The 20,420-nt window shown below is 45.3% G+C and overlaps 1 protein-coding gene across 4 annotated transcripts in view; it reads right to left on the bottom strand.

The window, feature by feature from the left end:
• Positions 1–12,295: 12,295 nt before the first annotated feature.
• Positions 12,296–20,420, bottom strand: part of SCNN1D (sodium channel epithelial 1 subunit delta) — a 75,834-nt gene continuing 67,709 nt past the window's right edge. For all 4 annotated transcript variants that reach the window (XM_061600890.1, XM_061600889.1, XM_061600892.1 and 1 more), the window contains 4 exons: positions 19,698–19,755; positions 18,636–18,691; positions 17,681–17,756; positions 12,296–15,846 (listed from right to left, as the gene is read on the bottom strand). In XM_061600890.1, coding sequence (XP_061456874.1) covers positions 15,433–15,846; positions 17,681–17,756; positions 18,636–18,691; positions 19,698–19,755 — 604 coding nt within the window. In that variant the 3' untranslated portion in view covers positions 12,296–15,432. The remainder of the gene's footprint in view (positions 15,847–17,680; positions 17,757–18,635; positions 18,692–19,697; positions 19,756–20,420) is intronic.

The raw sequence follows: 20,420 nt of genomic DNA, 5'->3' as shown, positions 1-20,420 counted from the left end.
TGGCGCGGTGGATTTAAAGAGATCTAAAGGCAGCCTCGTCTAGCTGTCACAAGAATGGCTTTGTACAATCTCTCTGGGGTCCGTGTCGGCTTTTATAAGCAAACCACGTCAGATATTTCTGTGGAATGATGACCCCCATTACCTCCACCTCCAGTCACAGCTCATAATAATAATACTTGAGGACCAAAACAAAACAAAGCTGCAGACCATAATTATCTAAGTGGGATGAACAAAGCCAGGGTATTTTTGCAGGCTCCAGCAGTGGGATGTGCCTAAAGCAGCTTTTCCCAACCAGTGTGCCTCCAGATGTTGTTGGACCACAATCCCCATCTTCCTGACCATTGGCAAAGCTGGCTGAGGCTGATGGGAGTTGTGGTCCAACAACATCTGGAGGCACACTGGTTGGGAAAGGCTGGCCTAGAGCCTTCTCTGCACCGGCCTGATCGTTACCAGTGAGCAACGCTTGTGGGTTTTTTTAAACCTAGAGAAATGTCCATCAAAAGGTGGGAATCTGCGAAGACTACCAGCGGCTGAGAATCGCATTTTGGGAGAGTGCTCTTGCACCTAGGTTCTCTTAGAAGGCTTCCCAATGGGGCATCTGGTTGGCAGCTGTGAGATGGAAGACTCTTCTTATGTTACGTTCTTAACATAGTCTGAAGTCCACTTTAAAGATAAAGATCCATAAGACGTCTCAGAGTTGCCCATCAACAGTTAGCACCTGGACAGCAGACTGAACAGGCCCACAGGTTAATTACAGGCTCCTCTCAATGAGCTTCACAGTGGAAGGAAAAGGCTGATGATAGGTTGCCTCCTTTTCTATTTCAATCCGCTGATGGGTCACTGAGGTAAACAAACACTGATGGAAAATGAGCAGGCCCTTGTGTATTTATCAGCTGAGATCATGGCTTGGTCTGACCTGGATGTCTTGAGAAATAACTTAAAAGATGAGCGTTTTGGAAGGAAGCATTTAGCTTGGGGGGGGGGAGGAGGGAGGAATTTGGATTGTGTAGAAGAGGAGACCTTGAAAAAAACACAAATCAGCTATGTATCCCATCAGTGCAACGCTACACTAAGAACACAAGAAGAGGCTGCTGGATCAGGCCAATGGCCCATCTAGACCAACATCCTTTTCTCACAGTGGTCTGATCCTGAGTCTGTAATTCATCTGCTGGGGAAGGAGGGGACAAGAGAAAGATACAACTATGAAAAACTGCCCATTTTGTCTCTGCCGTAACACAGTGGTAGAAAAACCTCTGAAGAGACAACGTGAAGTCTGGTCAGGGCGATTCAGAATTTCATCGTTTATGCTTTTATTCATTTAGGTCAGGTGTGGAGAACCTTTGGTTCTCCAGATGTTAACAGACTCCAACTCCCATCAACCCTAGAGAGCAGAGCCAATGGCAAGGGATGATGGGACGTCAGCAACATCTGGAGGGCCACACGTTCCCCGCTCCTGCTTTAGAACATGGATTAGGAACCTGTGGCCTTTCAGATGTTGTTGGACTACGACTCCCATAGTCCCCTAGCTATTGGCTATGCTGGCTGGGGCTGATGAGAGCTGGAGTCCAACATGGTTAAACTACAACTCCCAGCAGTGCTGACTGTTGGTCATGCCGGCTGAGCCAAAGGTTCCCCACACCCAATTTAGCCTGAACATAATTTTTTTTCCAGATTTTAATATTTTTTCTTAATCTTTTCATAATTTAAATACTTATAAAAAAGGGACTTTTTAAAAAATGGGGGTGACACGTGATGTGACAGGGAAATTCAGCACTTTAAGTTAGTTTATGTTGTATATGGTTTTATTCAGGTCTCTCGGTTGCCTTCTGTTGATGCAACCTCAGGTTACGTACCTAGCATGTAAACTTTCATTTTGTGATGGTCTGATGACCAGACAGAAATACATGAAACTGATCTGACATCATCTTCCCTGCTGTGAAATAAGGGATGTTTTTCCATCTCTGCCCTGCTCCACTGATGTATTCTTCTGCTAATTTTAGCAACTGGTCACAGAGGGCTGAGGTCAAATGACAGAGAGTCAGAGGAGATGTTGCAATGTTGCGCATCATGCTCAGGATCTGAAGGACAGTGTTGTGTCAAGTGCCCAAGTTTGACATCACACTGCTGTTGTGTTGGTGGGCTGTTTGGAAGACTTGGCAACAATAGATCAAAATATTAGCAAGAATTAATTAATTAATTAATTAATTTTCTTATCGCATTCGAGAACAATTTGAAAACACGCAATAATGGGCTCAAGTGACAGGAAGCCAGAGTTCAGCTGAACATCAGGAAAAACTTCCCAACTGCTAGAGTGGTACGACAATGGAAGCAACGACGTAGGGAGGTGGTGGGCTCTCCAACACTGGAGGCCTTCAAGAGACAGGTGGACAGCCACCGGTTGGGGATGCTTTAATCTGGATTCCTGCACTGAGCAGGGGGTTGGACTCAATGGCCTTATAGGCCCCTTCCAACTCTACGATTCTATGATTCTATGATCTCTCCAAAAAGGCATCACTATTTCAACAGTGATGGAAAACTGGACCTGTCTCTCCCTAAACGGCATTCTTTTTTAATGTTGTGGTTGCCTCTTTGACCATCTTTCCAAGAAGCCACGATGGCCCTTCTGATTCCACTGCATAGTGATGTGTACATGCAAAATTCAGCCTTGGCTCACTTGACGGTGATTCATACGTGCTCAAGATGGCTAACCTGTTTAAGGCAAAACACAGGTTGGGCTGCTGAGGATCCTAACTGTGACTCCATCAACAACACCTAACCCTTGAGGAATCTGGGGCCTTTCCAAATGCCTCACTTCTTTCCTGGTTATATAACATATTCCAGAACTCTGCTGAATGGTGGCGGAATGGAGATTAAACTTTGGCACAGTGAGCATCATCGGGGACAGACGAGCATTTGGAATTTTACTACAGAATGCTATTTATTTATTTATTGCATTTACATCCCACCTTTCCTCCAAGGAGCTCACAACGGGGTACAAACATGGATCTCCCCCTCTTGATTTTATCCTCTCTCAACAACCCTGTGAGGTAGGTTAGGGAGAGAGACAGTGACTGGCCCAAGGTCACCCAGTGAGCTTCATGGCCAGCGGGGATTTGAACCCTGGTCTCCCAGATCCTAGTCTGACACTCTAACCACTTTGCCACACTGCTGTTCCGCTAGATAAGATGGACCCTTCATCTCAGGAATGGGGACCCTCACGTTTTTTGGGGGGCAGGGCTGAATGCAGCCCTCCAGCCCTCTCTTTTGAGTCTTCAGTGCTCTCTTTCAGGCTCGGCCACACCCTTTTCCCGGTCACATCCACCACCAGTCTGGCGCCACTGGTGCTTCTGCAAGGTGCCCGTGGACTGTAACAATGCCTCTTGTTTGTCCGGACGGAGGAAACTGCTGGCTGTTTCGCAGGACTGGAATATCACTTACTGTACAAAGGCAAGAACCACATCAGAAACAGAGGTGTGTAATATTATATAATATATATCACAGCTGTGCTGAAGATCATGCTATTAGTATGTGACAGAGTGGCTCTCACCCAGTCCTACCTGGAGATGCAATTGAGGATTGAACCTGGGACCTTCTGCATGCAAGACAACTGCTCTATCGCTGAGCTTTAGCCCTTCCCCAAGACTCTCTAGGTTCGGACTCCTTTGGAAATGATAAAATACTGCTAGGTCATGAAGCAGAAAGTAAAGCAGGCGAACCTCCCTCTATTGAGAGTCCTAACTGTGGTAAATCAGCTGTGAAGGGGCAGAGTAAAGCAGGTTTTGCTTGACCTCAACCCTCATCATTCCTATTATTATTAATAATATTAATGTTAATATTATTTATTAAATTTATATCACACCCTTCCTCCCAGAAGGAGCTGGGCGGGGGCAGACAAAACACTAAAACCACTCTAAAGCATCTTATAAACAGACTCTAAAGTATATTAAAACAAAACATCTTCAAAATCATATTAACACATCTTTAACAACTTCTTAGCAGCTGGTATAGCACAGTGGGGAGGGGAGCCTGGCTGGAGTCCAGAGTCTGTGAGTTCAAATCCCCTCTCGTGTTTCCTGGGTGTAAAGGGCCAGCTCAAGATCACCCCCACAGGGAGTGGCTCAGGGGTGACGTGCCCTGCCACCTGTGCAGCCGTGGGCAAGTGGCATAGTCCCAAGGAGCCCAGTTGCCCCCCAGCTGGCAGTTGCGGACAAGGAAGGGGCTGGCTTGTGCAGCTGTGGCAAGCTGAGCAGGCCCTAGCCAGCTGGGGAGGACTAGCCCCAGAGGGAGGCAACGGTAAACCCCCTCTGAATACCGCTTACCATGAAAATCCTATTCATAGGGTCGCCATAAGTCGGGATCGACTTGAAGGCAGTTCATTTCCATTTCCAACAACATCTTTTAAAAAAAAAAGCTTGAAAAACATCTTAAAAAGCAATTCCAGCCCAGATGCAAAGTGGGACAAGGTCTCTACTTAAAAGGCTTGTTGAAAGAGGAAGATCTTCAGTAGGCGCCCAAAAGATAACAGAGATGGTGCCTGTCTAGTATTTAAGGGGAGGGAATTCCAAAGCGTCGGTGCAGCCACACTAAAGGTCTGTTTCCTGTGTTGTGCGGAATAGACCTCCTGATAAGATGGTATCTGCAGGAGGCCCTCATCTGCAGACCACAGTGACCACCTGGGTATATAAGGGGTAAGACGATCTTTCAGGTATCCTGTTCCCACGCTGCATAGGGCTTTGCACACCGAAACCAGAACCTTGAACGTGGCCTGCTAGCAAATGGGCAGCCTATTGGCCGTGCTGGATGGGAGATGATGGGAACTGGTGTCCGACAGCATGTAGGAACACAGGAAGTTGCCTTATACTGAGTCAGACCATTGGTCCATCTAGCTCAGTACTGTCTGCACTGACTGGCAGGGGCTCTCCGGGGTTTCAGATAGGGTCTAGATGGAGATACCTTGGTCTCATGCCTGGGACCTTTTGCCTGCAAAGCCTATTCTCTATAACTGAGCTATGCTTCCAAACTCCTAGAGAGCCGCAGATTAGTCATCCTTGCAGGGAAGGGCATTTGCTGGTTAAAAAAAAACACAACCCTTTACTTTCAGGACCACCTTACCCTATATGTGCCCACCTGAGTGCTTCAGTCGGTGGAACTGGCCCCGTTACAGGTGCCACATAACCCTTTTCTTTTCAGTGCCCGCTTAAAACATTTTTGTTTAGGCAAGCCTCTCCGACACATGGATGCTGATGTGTTTTAATCTCATTTTGGTCTGTTGCTGTTTTAATTTTTTCAAATGTTTTTTGTTACTTGTTTTAAAACTGTTTTTATTGATCATTTTAAAGTCTTTCTTTTTTGTAAACTGTTGAGAGGTTTTCTACAATCAAGCAATGTATACATTTTGTTAAATAAAAAATGTAAGTCCACGACCTAAACCATTTGCCGTGGTTTCATCTCCTCCGGATAACCACTAATTCTGCTGGCATTGCCAAGATGTGATGCGTCGTAAGCGCCTCCACAGCTCAGGGCAATTGATTTTCCTTTTGGACCTGCAGATCCCCTTGGGAATCCAGTTTCAATTTCTAAACATTGGCAATGTTATCGTCACCTTGCTCCAAACCCGCTCTTCCAGGCTCTGACAAGGCGTGATCGTTCTGCAACGCTTGAAACTCGTGCAATGCTCTGCTGACCCTGCTTGCAACCCACGCATATCTACTGCAGTGTTCAGTCCTCCAGCGGAGACAGGCAATTACAGCCTTGTGCAATACAAGGTGGTGTAAGAATTAAAGCAAAACAAGGCGGCAAGAACAAGTTGACCCATATTTATCTTCTCGTATGACCTAATTCAGGATTCTTTCCAAGCCACGTTTCCACAGAAACATGCACACTAGAGATCCAGGATGGGCAAATTTGTTCATTTTGGTTTCTGTTGGTTTATCCTTTATTCAGGCTTCAGCTCTCCACATCAGCTTGTAATGCCTTCAAGAATTTTAAAAGTCCTCATGAAAATTCATCAGCATCTTAGTGCGAATTTCTCCTAATATGTGATTTTTTTCGTATGCAATTTCCTCCCGAATATTCATATCTTTGCAAAGCTATTTCCGCTACTTTAATGCATTTTTGTAATTTTCACAAATGTGTGCATTGATATGCACGCTTGACCCCAGCATCTGCATTTTTGGACTTGGCTGGAAAACTGCACTACAACATCCAGAGAAGGGTGAATTTCAAAGGATCGCTGGGTTCCAGCTCTCGTATTGTTTTGGAAAGGGCAAGTTAGGCTGTCTCGCTTCTAAGTGCAAATTGAATTGAATTTCTCCCCCACTGAAATTAATGGAGATGACTAACTTGGGTCCATTCAGTGCATCTACTCTGAGTTGAAAGTTGGATATAACCCTTAGCATGTATTGTTCTCTTGAAATTAGGGATGGGGGTGAAATTCCGTTCAGTTTCCATTTTAAAGCAAACCGATCTAACTTGCACTTTCCGAAATATGTTCCCCAAATTTTGCAAACTTTTGCAGTTCTCTGACAAGAAAAGGTGTATAAAAGTGTGTAAGTGTCCATTGAAGTGCATATATTAGCAAAAACAACATTAAAAATTCATCATGTTGAGAAAACCCGCGTGCAAAAAATATGCACATCGGCAAAACTGCATACAAAAATGTGTGATAACAAGAGGAATACTCACTAGAATCCTCACAAATTTTCACAATAAAAAAAATCATAGCAAACTGATGCAGAAATGCGGTGAACTGAACGTAAGGTTTGGAAAAAGAAATGAAGACCGAGAGGATCATAGGAGCCGTGCAAATGAATACTTGTTGCTGGAGCTTCCCATATGCATCTGTTGTAAAAGGCATATAGTATACTCTGCTAGTTTATTATCCAAGTAGTGATATTAGAACAGGTTTTTTTTTAAGGGGAGGAGGAATCTAAAGCTTTTGCAGGCACCCCAGGAACAGAGACAGCCGGACTTGATCAGCTACAACTCAGTTCCCACCCAGTGAGGTGAAGGAAAGGCCTCTTGGTATACATTCCCACAACGCTTAACTTTTTTGAATGGATAAACAAAGCAAGCATCGTTGATCCCAGCCAACAGAGGGCAGTAGAGTACATCATGACACCACCTAAGGATTTGCTCATATGATGCTGCCTTACCTGCTGAGTCAGGCTACTAGTCCCTCTCGCCCAGTTTTGTTTATTCTCCAAGGTCATTCCTAAAATTACAGTCCTTCCACTCACCCAATCACTCCCAGAGAAAGAAAAGGGTTGAACCTGGGACACTGTGCATGCCAAGCCTGTGTTCTGTCACCAGGCGATGGCCTTTCCCCTATGGGTCGATCGTGCGCCAGTGGCAATTCCTCCATGCTCAGATCTCCGATAAGCTACCTGATGTGGGTGAACTGTCGAGTGTGACTGCGTTGTTATAACCAGCACAGTTGGGTTTAATTTATTCCCACTTGGGTGAAACTAAGACTTCATCCACTCTATAGATTTATATTGATTTTATCTCACTTTAACACTCACCGTTCCCTCCACACACACACCAAAGAATCATGGGAACTGTAGTTTCTTAAAGATGCTGCTACTTGTCTCCCAAGTTACAGAGGTCCAAACAGCTTCCACTAGGGGTCAGGCATTTAATGTCACTGATCCCATCTTGTGGAATACTCATCCTGCAGAGATCCTTGCTCTTGCTTTTCAGACATCTCTTGGAGATCTTTTTTTATGTAGACAGGCCTAGAGAACTGTTTAAACGTTTTGATCAGTCAGTCATTTTAATGATCTTTTTTTTACTGGTTTTCTGGTGTTTTATATTTTACTGCATATATTGTCGTACAGCTCCATGTTATATTCTATGCATTGCCGCTATATACTTTGATAAAGAAATAAATATAAATCAATAATTTTTTAGGACAGTGGTTCCTAAACTTCCTCCCCCCCATGGATCAGGAGTGTAGTCATCCAGGGTCTCAGGGGGTCTTAGACCCCTTCCCTTTATGGGAGCAGGGTCCCTATGTCTCCAGAATCCTATGAGCCATTCACTATGAAAAGGGAGTGTGTTGGCTACTGAAAAGAGTCTTCTAATGTGCTTCCTTGCCCTTTCTTGCTGATTGGAGCCAATCAGAGGGAAAGGAGGCGAGTCAGCCATTGAGAAAACTCTTCTCAGTAGCTAACTGGCTCCCCTTTCATGCTGATTAACTCCTAGGGATGTCTGCTGTTGTGGGAGAAGACATTAATGAGGACGGAGAAGCAGAAAGGAGTATTCAAACCTGGCCAGATTATTCTACAATCTTAGAAGGTTGTATAAATTAGAAGGGGGCGTGGCTGTGATGATCATGAAGGGACCCTGCACTTCTGAATTTGCCATTACACTGCTGCCACGGATCACTTGAAAATGGCTGATCACTTCACGATTTTTCTGCCTGCTGACGCAATTGCAGTGTGCCATGCTGGATGCTGCATGATTTTTAAATTGTGTATTTTATTGCCTCTGACGCCTTACATGGCATTTTATTGCATTGCAGCTTCCATTCCATGGAATTAAAATTATGATGCAATAAAATGCAATAGAAGCAATAAATATGCCATTTAAAACAAATGTGAATATTCAACACAGACAGTTTTTGGGAAGCGTTACTCTTGCGCCTAGGTTCTTATTGTGGGCTTCCCATAATGGGCATCTGATTGGCCACTGTGAGAACAGGATGTTGGACTAGTTGGGCCTTTGGCCTGAACCAGCAGGACTGTTCTTAGGTTCTTATAAATAACAGTGAGGGAGGGCTGCTGCCTTCATGCCCTGCCTGTGGGCTTCCTGGAGCCACTGTGAGAACAGGAGACTGGGCTAGATGGGCCTCTGACTTGATCCAGCAGCCAGGCTCTTCTGATGTTCTTAAGTATCAGTGTAGGTGTTCAAAAAGCCTTCAAGTGTGGGTTTTGTTGACAATTACCTGGGATTAACAACTGTCAAGGGTGTTTGAGAAACAATGAAGACACCTTCACAGTAATCTGAAGTCTGAGATGAATGTAGTTAGAATATGTTCACCTCCTAACTCATTCCCACCCAACCATAATCTCCTTTACGCTCCACCCTCTTCCAACTGACAAGATTTTAGCCTCTCCGACTGTTGCTCCATGTGCCATTCGACCTCCGCATTTCACTGAACAGTCCACTCCAAGCAATCTCCTTCCCCCTCCCAAAACGAGCCGCCAAACACGTCTCAAGCAATGTTTTGAGCTTTGCATGGGGGAGCCTGTAGTTCTTTAGATGTTAAGAACCTCAGAAGAGCCCTGAAGCTGGATCCAGGCAAAGGCTTATCTTGTCCAACCTCCTGTTTTCACAGTGGCCAACCAGATGGCTCCAGGGAGTCCAGAGGCAGGGCGCAAAGGCAACAGCCCTCCCTCACTGTGATTCATAAGAAAGTAAGAAGAGCCTGGCTGCTGGATGAGGCCAGTGGCTTGTCTAGTCCAGCTTCCTGTTCTCACAGTGGTCAACCAGATGCCCCAATGGGAAGCCCACAAACATGACCGAAGCGCAACAGCACTCTCCCCAGTCATAATTCCCAGCAACTGGCATTCAAAGGCATGCTGTCTCTGATGATGCAAGTACAATTTTTGGACTCCAGTTCCCATCACCCCCAGCTTTCATGGCCAATGGTGAGGAATGAGGGGCGTCCGTAGTCTGTCAACCCTCAAATGTTTTTTTCTTTAGAATAATATGGTAATTCAGGGGTTACCAGCGTGGTGCCCGCAGGCACACATATGCCCACAGGGGCCTTCCTTGGTGCCCACAAGGTTCCCTCCCCTCTTGAAATTAGGCTTGAAATAAGCATTCTATTGCAACCAGTTGAATAAATTGCGCTCTCTCTCTCTCTCTCTGGTGCTCATGAGAAATGTGCCCAGAAGGTTATATCCTATGCTAGCCTTACTCAGAGTAGACCCATTGAAATTAATGATCATGCCTAACTTATGCCCATTAATTGCAATAGATCTACTCTCAGTAGGACTTTGCTGGAGCCAACCCACTGGTCCCAAAAAGGCCAGCGACTCCTGAATTAATGCATAAATGTCTATGTGGCATCCAACCTTTTTTTATATAAAGCCCAACAGAGCATCGAGGGATATCTCTGTCACAGAATCATAGAACTGTAGAGTTGGAAGGGGCCTATAAGGCCATCAAGTCCAACCATTTCAGTTCTGAAAAGATCCTGGATTTCCAGCATGGCTGGAAGTCATCTTGTCACGTGATGTGAATCACCTTGTCACGTGATGAGTGCCTTCGCCATAACCTATTGGCTATGTCAAGCCTGTCCGCCAACAGTTTGTTGTATGGCATCATACGGGGAGGTGTTCCTTGGAGCACATTATGACAGCCTTTCCCTCCCAGCTTTTAATGCTGGCAAATCAGATCAGCCCCCGGCTTGTTGGGGAAGCCAAGGGGTGGATGCATGTCACTTCGTCCCATTGTTTCTGAGCCAGAACGCTAACAATAACAACAAGAAATTAACTCAACAAGGATTAGAAGGGCTTGCCTGGCACAGTCACTGGGGAAGGACAGTAGCACTGTCATTACTGGCATTTCTTGTGAGTGTTTTGGCCAACTTCTTGGGCAAGACAACTGCCTAAGTTGGCAAGTATGAGACAACGCCCAATGGCAATGGAAGAAGACAACCATCTAGCTGAACATCACAGGACATCATTGGAAGCGGCCTTATTCCAAGTCAGACCGTTGGTCCATCTAGCACAGTAATGTCTACACTGATGGGCAGAAGCTCTCCAGGGTTTCCAACAGGGGTCTGGAGATGTTGGGGATTTATTTATTTATTACATTTGTATACCGCCCCATAGCCGAAGCTCTCTGGGTGGTTTACAACAATTAAAATATTAAAAACAAATATACAAATTTAAAAACACGCTTTTAAAAAACAATTTAAAAAACACATGCTAAAATGCCTGGGAGAAGAGGAAAGTCTTGACCTGGCGCCGAAAAGATAACAATGTTGGCGCCAGGCACACCTCATCAGAGAGATAATTCCATAATTTGGGGGCCACCACTGAGAAGGCCCTCTCCCTTGTTGCCATCCTCCGAGCTTCCCTCGGAGTAGGCACCCGGAGGAGGGCCTTTGATGTTGACCATAGTGTATGGGTGGGTTCATGTCGGGAGAGGTGTTCCATCAGGTATTGTGGTCCCAAGCAGTGTAAGGGATTGAACTGGGGACCTTCTCCATGAATAGAGAATCTGCAGCCCTCCAGATGTTGCTGGGCTACAACACTCATCACCCCCTCACTACTGACCATGCAGGGGCCTGATGAGTGTCTCAGAACATCCGTAGGGCCTCAGGTTCCTCATCCCTGGTCTACACCAGTGTTCTTCAACCTTGGACCCCCAAGCTGTTTTTGGACAACCCCCACCATCTCTGACCATTGACTAAGTTGTTTGGAGAAGATGGGAATCGGAGTCCAGCAACATCTGGGGGCCCAAGGTTGAAGAACTACAACTTCCATCATGCCTCTCACAGCCCCTCCAGGCACGAAGAATCAATGATGGGGAAAAGCTGTGCACAACGGCCCTTCCAGAGAGCATCCCATCTTGATTTACTTCCCCGCCCCGTGTCAGCTCTGCACCGAGACAGCAGCACAGGCGGGGGCTGGAAATTCCTGGGTATTTACCAGGGCGGGAAAGTCCTTAGCTGGCAGCTTGGTCGTAAATCTGCCAGGCTAACAAGGATTAAGCGTGATAAGGGCAAGACCCTTTCCAAGCTTACGTGCTAAGCCAGAAGCGAGGTCAGTAGAGGTCCGGGTTCAATTGCCAAGGGGTCAGTCCAAGATCAGGTTCAGGGAATCTGAAAACACACGAAGCCACGCCTGACATTGTAGTCAGCAACAAGCTGAAGCCAAGGTTTGTCTTTTAAGGAGCAGGTTTGTCAGCAGGTGTGAGCCATCAGCGTTTTGGCCTTAAGTGGACAGGCCTGCCCCTCTTCTGCCTGACCTTCTGTTGTCTACGTTCTGCAGGTAAGGGGGGAGTATCCTGTTCACTATCTGTGTCTGGCTGAAGGGCTTCAGCTGTGTCTGGGGTGCTCTGCAGCTGAGGGGGAGAAGGAGCTGGGTTCTCAGGAGTTTCCTCCATTTCTCTTTCTGGGTCTGCTGCTTCTGGGTCTGCTGCTGTTACTCCCGAGTCATCCCCGTCTGATGAGTCCTCTGACAGGGCCATGACAGCCCCCCAAAAAATTCAAACACCAAATGAAAGACACTAGTCCGTATGAAAAGGCATCCACAGCATTTTAGTATTGAAGGCTTACAAAATAACCAGCGCAGGTCGCTACATTCTTTTTAACCTTCAAAATTAGAGCAAGTGGAAGGGTAGGGAACACAACATTGGAACAAAATAAATAACTAAGTTACATCCACAAAAACAGGTCAGTTTTCTACCAGTTTTCCCCTGTCCCCTCTCGTACCTGCACACACCCCTAATAAATTACAGTCAAAAGGCTCACACTCCAAATGCATCCGTACCCAAGCATCTTTGAGCTAAACAAGAACAAGGTACAGTACAGTAGATGGGAATACAGTGCACATTCCATACATAGAAATTCATGCGCACATATGTATATATGCATGTATATACACACACACACACACAGAGTGGTATTCAGGGCTCATCAGAGGAGACCCACTGAAGTTAATGGGTATGACGAATGCAGGTTTGTTAATTTCAATGGGTCTGCTTTGAGCGGGACAGTTGGAGACAGCCCATACTTATAAGCCCATACTTATAAGCCCATACTTATTCTACTTATTCAGACAGGCATGTTCATCACTTGAGGAGTAAGGCAAGCGGCTGTTCTGACCACCAGCTCAGATGTTTGTTTGTTTTTCCGGGGGTGGATTGAAAATGGCTCACACAAATTCCTGGTGGAACCTCTATCAATGGCTATTGGTCATCCTGGCTGAACCGAGCCTCTATGTCCAGAATACCAGACAATGACGGGGTTCCTGAAAGCATCCGGTTAGCTATTGTCGGAAGTCGATAGACCTTTAGGCTCCTCTGTCTGGGCTTTTCTTATTCTCTTTGAGGCTGTCTCTACTGCAGGTGTGTTGGGTTTGTTAACATTCGGAGATATGGCCGGGACCTGCAACAAAACATTGCAGTGTGGTGTGCTCCCGTTTGGGGTTCCAGCAAGCCAACCTTCTCCAGGACACACCGATCCCTTTCCCCTCCTCCCTGGGTTTCTGCTCAACCATGCAAAGGGCACTTAGAATTCTGCGGCCCCTGTGCATCCTCACTTCTCACTGGACTGCCTTGGGATACCTCACCCTTGTAGTTCTTTCCTCAGGCATGCCCTCCTTGTACTTCTGCAAATCTTGGACTTCCCCAAAACTTGCTGCTATCTCCTTCCTGTGCATGGATGGTGCCATTCTAGCAACATGGCAGAATGTGTTTGCTGTTACTATTGCTTGTGATTCGTTGGTATGAAGGCGAGAGGTGAGCAAATCCCTCCATTTTGCTTTCTCCCCATTTTTCAATCTGAAGTTCACATCTCCACATTTCCCCATCAGTTTGTAATTACAAAAAAAAAAAGTCTTCATGAAAACTGATCAGCATTTTAGTGCAAATTTATCCTAATATCCAGGTCGACGTGCAATTTCTCCCAATATACACCTTTTTACAAAGCAGTTTCCCCCAATTGTAATGCACGGTTGTATTGTCTTTTCACAAACAGCAGTTTTGCACACATGACATGGGTGGAAAACTGCATGGCAAAATTCAGAGACGTGTGACTTTCGAAGGGTGGCACTGTTTCGATTTGCACGTTGTTTTGGAAAGTGCAAATTTCCATCCCATCCCTAACGAAGGCTCAAGAAGGGAAATCTGCCACAATAATGAACGCGTGATGAACAGGTACATCTGAATGGGCCCTGAATATATAAAGTGCGTTATAGCCCTCAGCACTGGGGTGCATTCATAAAGCCCTTGCTGGCAAATCCAGACATTTATTTTCTATGCAAGGAATAATCTTTCATCATTCTGGGTGTCCGCAGGTCCACCACAGCAAAGCAATCTTCTGTGTACAGCTGGATTATGTAAAGCAAATGTCTTATAAAGCAAAAGTTCAATTTGCTGGCAAGAATTCATATATTTCCCCCCTTCGTTTAATTGAAAAGCAGAAATACCTAATTGTGGGCATGGTTGGCTTTCAAAGGGAGTTTAAAGGGAAAACAAGACACTTAATTTGAAAAACTGATATTTATAATCATTGGCTTCCAATACACCAACGAAACTTAAGACTGAAAAGTGTCCCGTGACTAATTTCAGAGATGAAATACAGCCAATCAGGACCTTTCGTACTGCCAGCCACTCACAGAAGCTGATGCGGCACAGTGCGATTCCCTTCTCACCTGAAGGGGGCACTGTAGGCTGAGCATGGACAGTAGCAGGTGGCTTGCTAGGATAGACTGCATAGTCCATTGGCACCCATTCTGCACCACATGAGCTCCACTTTTCCTCTTCTGCTTAGAGAACTCCATTCAAAAACCCAGAACTTCACATTTTAAAAGAGGAAGGACAGACGCAGCGTTAAAAACCTAGCCCTTGCCATAGACTTCATGGGTGACCTCCAACAGGAAACAGCTCACTGTTCAACAGACGAGGTGTTCCGGACATTACAATGAGTATGGTCAAGTCTTATTGCATCCTTCTGAGATCCCAAAGGTGCCGTTAACACAGACAGAACAGAACATATGCTCGTAAAGGTGTGCCAGAGACATTTTTTAATACGTGGGCGGTTTAACATTTAACTCAGGGACACCTGTGAAATGTTGACGGTCCAGCCTCTTCTCCCAGGGATGCCCAGTTGAATCTGGTTTCCTCAGGAGATCTTCAACTACGAGCTACGCTCACATCGTTTTATAGGGAACTGGACGACCGCCAGGTGCTCTATTCTCTTCCTCCCCCACCTCAGACACACAAAAAGAGAACGTTGTTTGTGATTCTTGCAAGGAGGCCACAGGTCGGACACAACAGGACAGAACAACACCGCAGGACAAATATGAGGAAAGGGGGCCTTCAAGTCGATCCAGGAACCAATCAGAAAGAAATGGTCAGTGCTTGTCTGGGCTAAGCTTAGATTGGACGCTGCCCCGAATACGACAGGGATTTGATGTCCATTGCTTAGTTCGTATCACAGAACACTTCCTTGATTCCCCAGCGCCATCTTGCTTACCACAGGGCCGTTCAGAAGAGAAAAGGGGAAGTAAACTCTGTCTCCTATTGGATGCCGAATCCTGTCAGTCCTGTACTTCTGGAGTCAGCATTCCCAGGGTCGGAGGTCACAACTTCCTATACTGGCCTCGATCCCCCTGAAAGCAGCTATCCCTCAAGATTAGGAAGGCAGGCCTTGTAGTTCTTGAAGATACTTCCTACTCTCTTTGAATGTCCTTAGCTGTTGGGACCGATATCTATGCAATACTCTTTTCGGTGCTTAAACCCATTCAGCACCACGCCCGGGTAGAGTTCTGGCATCTGGTACTTATTATATTTTGGGTACGGAGGGAGTCCATGATTTTGGCCAATGGAGTCATTGCCGTAATTGTCGTAATGCTTAACCATATCTTGGTCGGTGGCTAGGCCTTCCTCCACATATCGGTATTTCTCCAAAGTCAAGCTCACGCTCGGGATTCTAGGAGGGCGAGACACCTTGTGTGTCCTCTTGGCCGTAAGCCGCCGATAGAAGAAGATGAGGGATAAGATGGCGGCGTCCACGAGGAACTCAAACATCTCAACCACTGACAGCACCGACGACCCAAACCAGAGACTCCATTGACTTCCCATGTTGGACATCACCAAAGTTTCCTGGGAAAAAGCCCAATATAGACCATATGGTTAGACCAGGAGCAGGAACCCTGTTTCACCGTGAGGGCCACATGCTAGTGGTGGGCAGGGCCAAGGATAAAAATGGATGGAGCAACAAATGTCCATTTTGACCGTTGTACAGTAGGCTAATTTCTCCACAAACGCTCACACACCCCTCTCTGTCCTTCATCTAGGCAGCCAAGAGTTCAAAGGCATATTCTAACCAGGCAAAAACACTCGAGGAGGTTATATAGGGCTGATGAAGGGTGTCACCTGGTCACAAAGGCAAGATAGAAAGGCTTGGGGGGCATATTTGGCCATCCCTAGGCTAGACACTGCAGCGATCTTATGGACTGTATCACCTGTTAATCCTATCTAGACCCATTGAAATTTATGGACGCGGCTAACTTAGATCAGTTCATTTCTACTTTGACTAGGAGTTAGTTGGAAGCAATGGGTTGTATTCAACGAAGTCCTACTCAGAGCAGACCCAATGAAATCACCTAAGTTAGTCCGGTCTGGTAACTTCAACGGGCCTACGCTGAATATGCCTTCGTTGAATAGCACTCAGTAGGTTTCTCTTCCGGCAGTCTTTCAGTTTATCTGCTGAGTAATATTTCCTTTCTCTCTTAGCTTTTGTTCATTCCAGTTTTATTTCATTTTTAATTGCTGCTTAGTCTTTACATTATGGATTTGTTTTGCAGAAGGGCAGCCTACTCTGGCCTCTGCTATCCATTTCAAAGAACTTGTAAAAACTGAGAACAGTCAGATTACTTCCCCCCCCTCCTCTTCCGGCCCCATCCATTTTCCTCTTGTGTTGTGCCTTTTAGATTGTAAGCCTAAGGGCAGTGGCCATCTGATGACTGCTCACTGTAAGCCACTCAAGAAACCTTTTTTAGACGAAGAGCGGGGTAGAAAGGGCTTTAAATAAAGAAATGAATTCATTTCTTTGGTTATCATAGTTGGTAATTGAGGTTTTGATTGAGTTGGAGCGCAATCCTCTTGATGCCGATTTAGTAGCATTCTCATTGAGGTCAATGGGGCTTACTCCCAGGTAAGTATGCCTATGATTGCCGCATGTTAGCTGGACTTAGTTCCAGTGGAAACCAATGGTACCGAAGTCATGACTAAGGTTGCGATCTAAGTCCTGCAGGTCTGGGGTTAAGTTCCAATTGAATGCAATGGGACTTACTTCTGAGTAGACATTGGCTTGTCCCGAATGTTAGTCCTACTCAGAGTAGACCCAGTAAATGAATGAACATGACTAACTTAGGCCCTTTAATTTCAGGGGGTCTACTCTGAGTAAAACTTAGCTTGTGCCTAGGACCCCTGGTTAGGATTGCATTGTAATTTGTCCATTGATTTCATTGGAGCCTAAGGCCAACTAACTATAAGTCCCCATCTACATTATACATTTAAAGCAGTATTATACCACTTTACATAGCCATGGCTTCCCCCAGAGGATCCTGGGAAGGGTAGTTTGTGGGAGTTGCTAGGAGACTCTTATTCCCCTCCCAGAACTAGAATTCCCAGAACGGTTTAACAGTCAATCGCCCTTCTCAGGGAACTCTGGGAGGAGAATAGGGCAGAGTCTCCTCACAACTCACAGCACCCTTAACAAACTACAGTTCCCAGGTTTCTTTGGGGGAAGCCATGACTGTTTACAGTGGTATAACACTGCTTTAAATGTATAGTCCAGATGAGGCCATAGTCTGGATCCTACTTCCTCTGTTTTTCTCTAAACCACCTTGAGTGGCCTCATTGCTAGGGGTGCCGTATTAAATACCCCCATAAATAAAACACAGAAAGAAAAGCAGAGGAACCCCCAACTCACAGTAAATTCGGCAGATTCGTTCCAAGAATTGTAGTCTAGTCGCTCGTAGTAAATATTCACTTTGGCAATATCTTTCCTGAAACGGAGGAACAAAAGTTATTCTATAGCCAAGTTATTCTGGGGCAAATTTGGCTGGGGGGATGTTTTGACAAACTTGGGGTATTGAAGTCGGAGAGAGTAAAGCCAAACCTTCTCACAAAATAATTTTGGAGGGTTTTTTTGTCTGGATCCTCTCTGCCTCTGGAAGATTTCAGTCTTACCTGAAGAATATTCAGCAAAATGTCCCCCCCCGCACACACACACACATTTCAAGGTATGCAAATAGGGTGGAGAATTTCAGCTGTAGCTGTGGACCCAACCTACCATAATATATATAAATAGTGAACTCAATTCTCTGAGTGTTCAACGGACCGCCCTCCCCTCATGTACATGGGTGAGAGAGTGGTAGGGGGAACGCTAAGATTTGCAGTAGTACAAAAAGATGTTTGGGGGAAATCCCAAACCAGACCAATGTGGACTGAGCATGCTCAGTGGCCAATAGTGGTGGCTGGCCCACAAGGGCTGATAGGGCACTGACCCACCAGCCAGCCTTCACCTGCCTACCCTCTTACTTACAACCAGTCGAGGGGTTGACCCTGGCCATCAGCTTCTTCCTCCTTAGTCTGATCGTTTATTTATTTATTTGGACTTGATGGCCTTGGGGGTTCGACTTGATGACCTTATAGGCCCCTTCCAACTCTAGTATTCTATGATTCATTCTATGATTCTGGGTACTGATGGAGTAAGACAGTCTTGCAAGTATCCTGGTCCCAAGCTGCATAGGGTTTTATAAGCCAAAACCAGTTTTGAAGAGGCTGGTCAAACATCTTGTGTTTATAAGTGAAACTGAAGAATCTGAAAGCCCCAAACGATTTGTTACCCCCCTCCCAAAAAAAACCCCCAGCTTGTAGCTAACCTGCCGCTGGTGATATCGTAACTGTTCTGAGCATTCAAAGCTTTGTGAATCCATTTCTGAAAGAAAGAGACAGGAACCGAGTTCAAAATGTGGAAGCAGATGGAGTAGATTTGAAACACAACACCACAATGGCAATGAGAGTTGGAGCAATAGCTGGAGGGTCACAGGTTCCCCATCCCTGTTCTTGAGGTTCTAGGTTCATCAAGTCAAAATGTGGCTATACTGAGAACTTAACTCTGGGTTGTCACCTACTTTGTTTTACTCAGAGTAGACCCAATGAAATATATGGGCCTAAGTTAGTCATGTCTAATATTTCCAAAGGATCTCCTCTGAGTAGGACTAATGATACAACCTCATCATTTTCTTGCTGTGTTTCACTCCACATGAGTACAACTGATAATTTGGGTTTTTTTTCTGCAGTAATCATTATTGATTAATAGAGAACATTTTCAAGTGGTAATGTACCATGGTTGGCTTAGGGGATTGCCAGCTGTCCAGATAATCAGCTTCTTGCTGTTGTGCTCATAACAGTAGCTTGCTTTACAGCGAAGCTCAGCATGGTGTTGAGATAAAAATGATCACCTATGAAGGCCTTTGAGTCAACCTGCTGTTAAAAGCAGAGGAGCAGGGGGCAGTAGAAATGTTGGCAACTGTAATAATAACAAAATATATACAAGGAACTATATACATAAATGGGGGAAATGACGTGCCTACAAAGAGGTTTATTTGTGTGTTTTTTTAAAAATTGTAGATATTCAAAACGTTTTGTTTGTACTTATATGTTTAACGCATTTTCTTTACTCCTTTCATTTTAAAATAAATGAAAGTTGGCAACTCTGCTGAGGACTTGTTGCACCACATCAGATGTCTAGGGAGGCAGAGGAGTTCTTAAATTCTCCTCACTATGGAAGCGGACACTACAGACGACTGGTTCCTTAATTGGTTGTATCTCCACTGCAGTAGGTTCCCTGATTGGTAATTGGCCATCTTTAGCAGCCATATGAGACTGCTGTTAGCTTACCATCCTTTCCCCCTTAGAACTCTACACAGGCCATACTTTACCTCAGATTTGCTTGATGGCCACTTTGAATATCCTGCTGAAAGTTTGTACCAGGTCTCTCTACAAAAAGGCAAGAACATAAAAACATTAAGAAGAGCCCTGCTGGATCAGACCAAAGGCTTATCTAGTCCAGCATCCTGTTCCCCACAGTGGCCAACCAAAAGCCTTGTGGAAGCCCACCAGCAGGACATGATCACAATAGGCATCTCCCATCGTTTGCTCCACCCCCGCAAACAGCATTCAGAGGTATATTGCTTTTGATCCCAGAGGTAGTAGCCATTAGGGATAAGTGGGACATTCAATTCAGTTGGCATTTCAAGCTGGGTCTATCAAATCTGCACTTTCCGAAACAATATGAGAACCTAAACACAGCCGTCCTTCAAAATTCATGCTTGTTTGAATTTTGCAATGCAGTTCGCCAACCAAACAATGTTGACAAAAATGCCTATGTTAGGGGAAAGCGTGCATAAAAATGACTATATGAGCGGAAGTAACATTAAAAATGCTTTATATGACGAGAAATGGCTTGCAAAAATGTGCACATAGGCAAAACTACCTACAAAAATGTGTTTATTAGGAGAAATTCACACTACAGTGCTGGAGAATTTTCATGAGGATTTAAAAAAAAATGCAAAGAGCTGTAGAAATGTAGAGAAGTGAATTTAAGACTGGAGAAACAGAGAAATTAGAAGAGAACCAAAATCTGACAGATCTTCCATCCTTGG

This window comes from Rhineura floridana, chromosome 18 (genome assembly GCF_030035675.1).
Source record: "Rhineura floridana isolate rRhiFlo1 chromosome 18, rRhiFlo1.hap2, whole genome shotgun sequence".
Taxonomy (NCBI): domain Eukaryota; kingdom Metazoa; phylum Chordata; class Lepidosauria; order Squamata; family Rhineuridae; genus Rhineura; species Rhineura floridana.
This window is presented reverse-complemented; position numbering and strand designations above follow the sequence as displayed.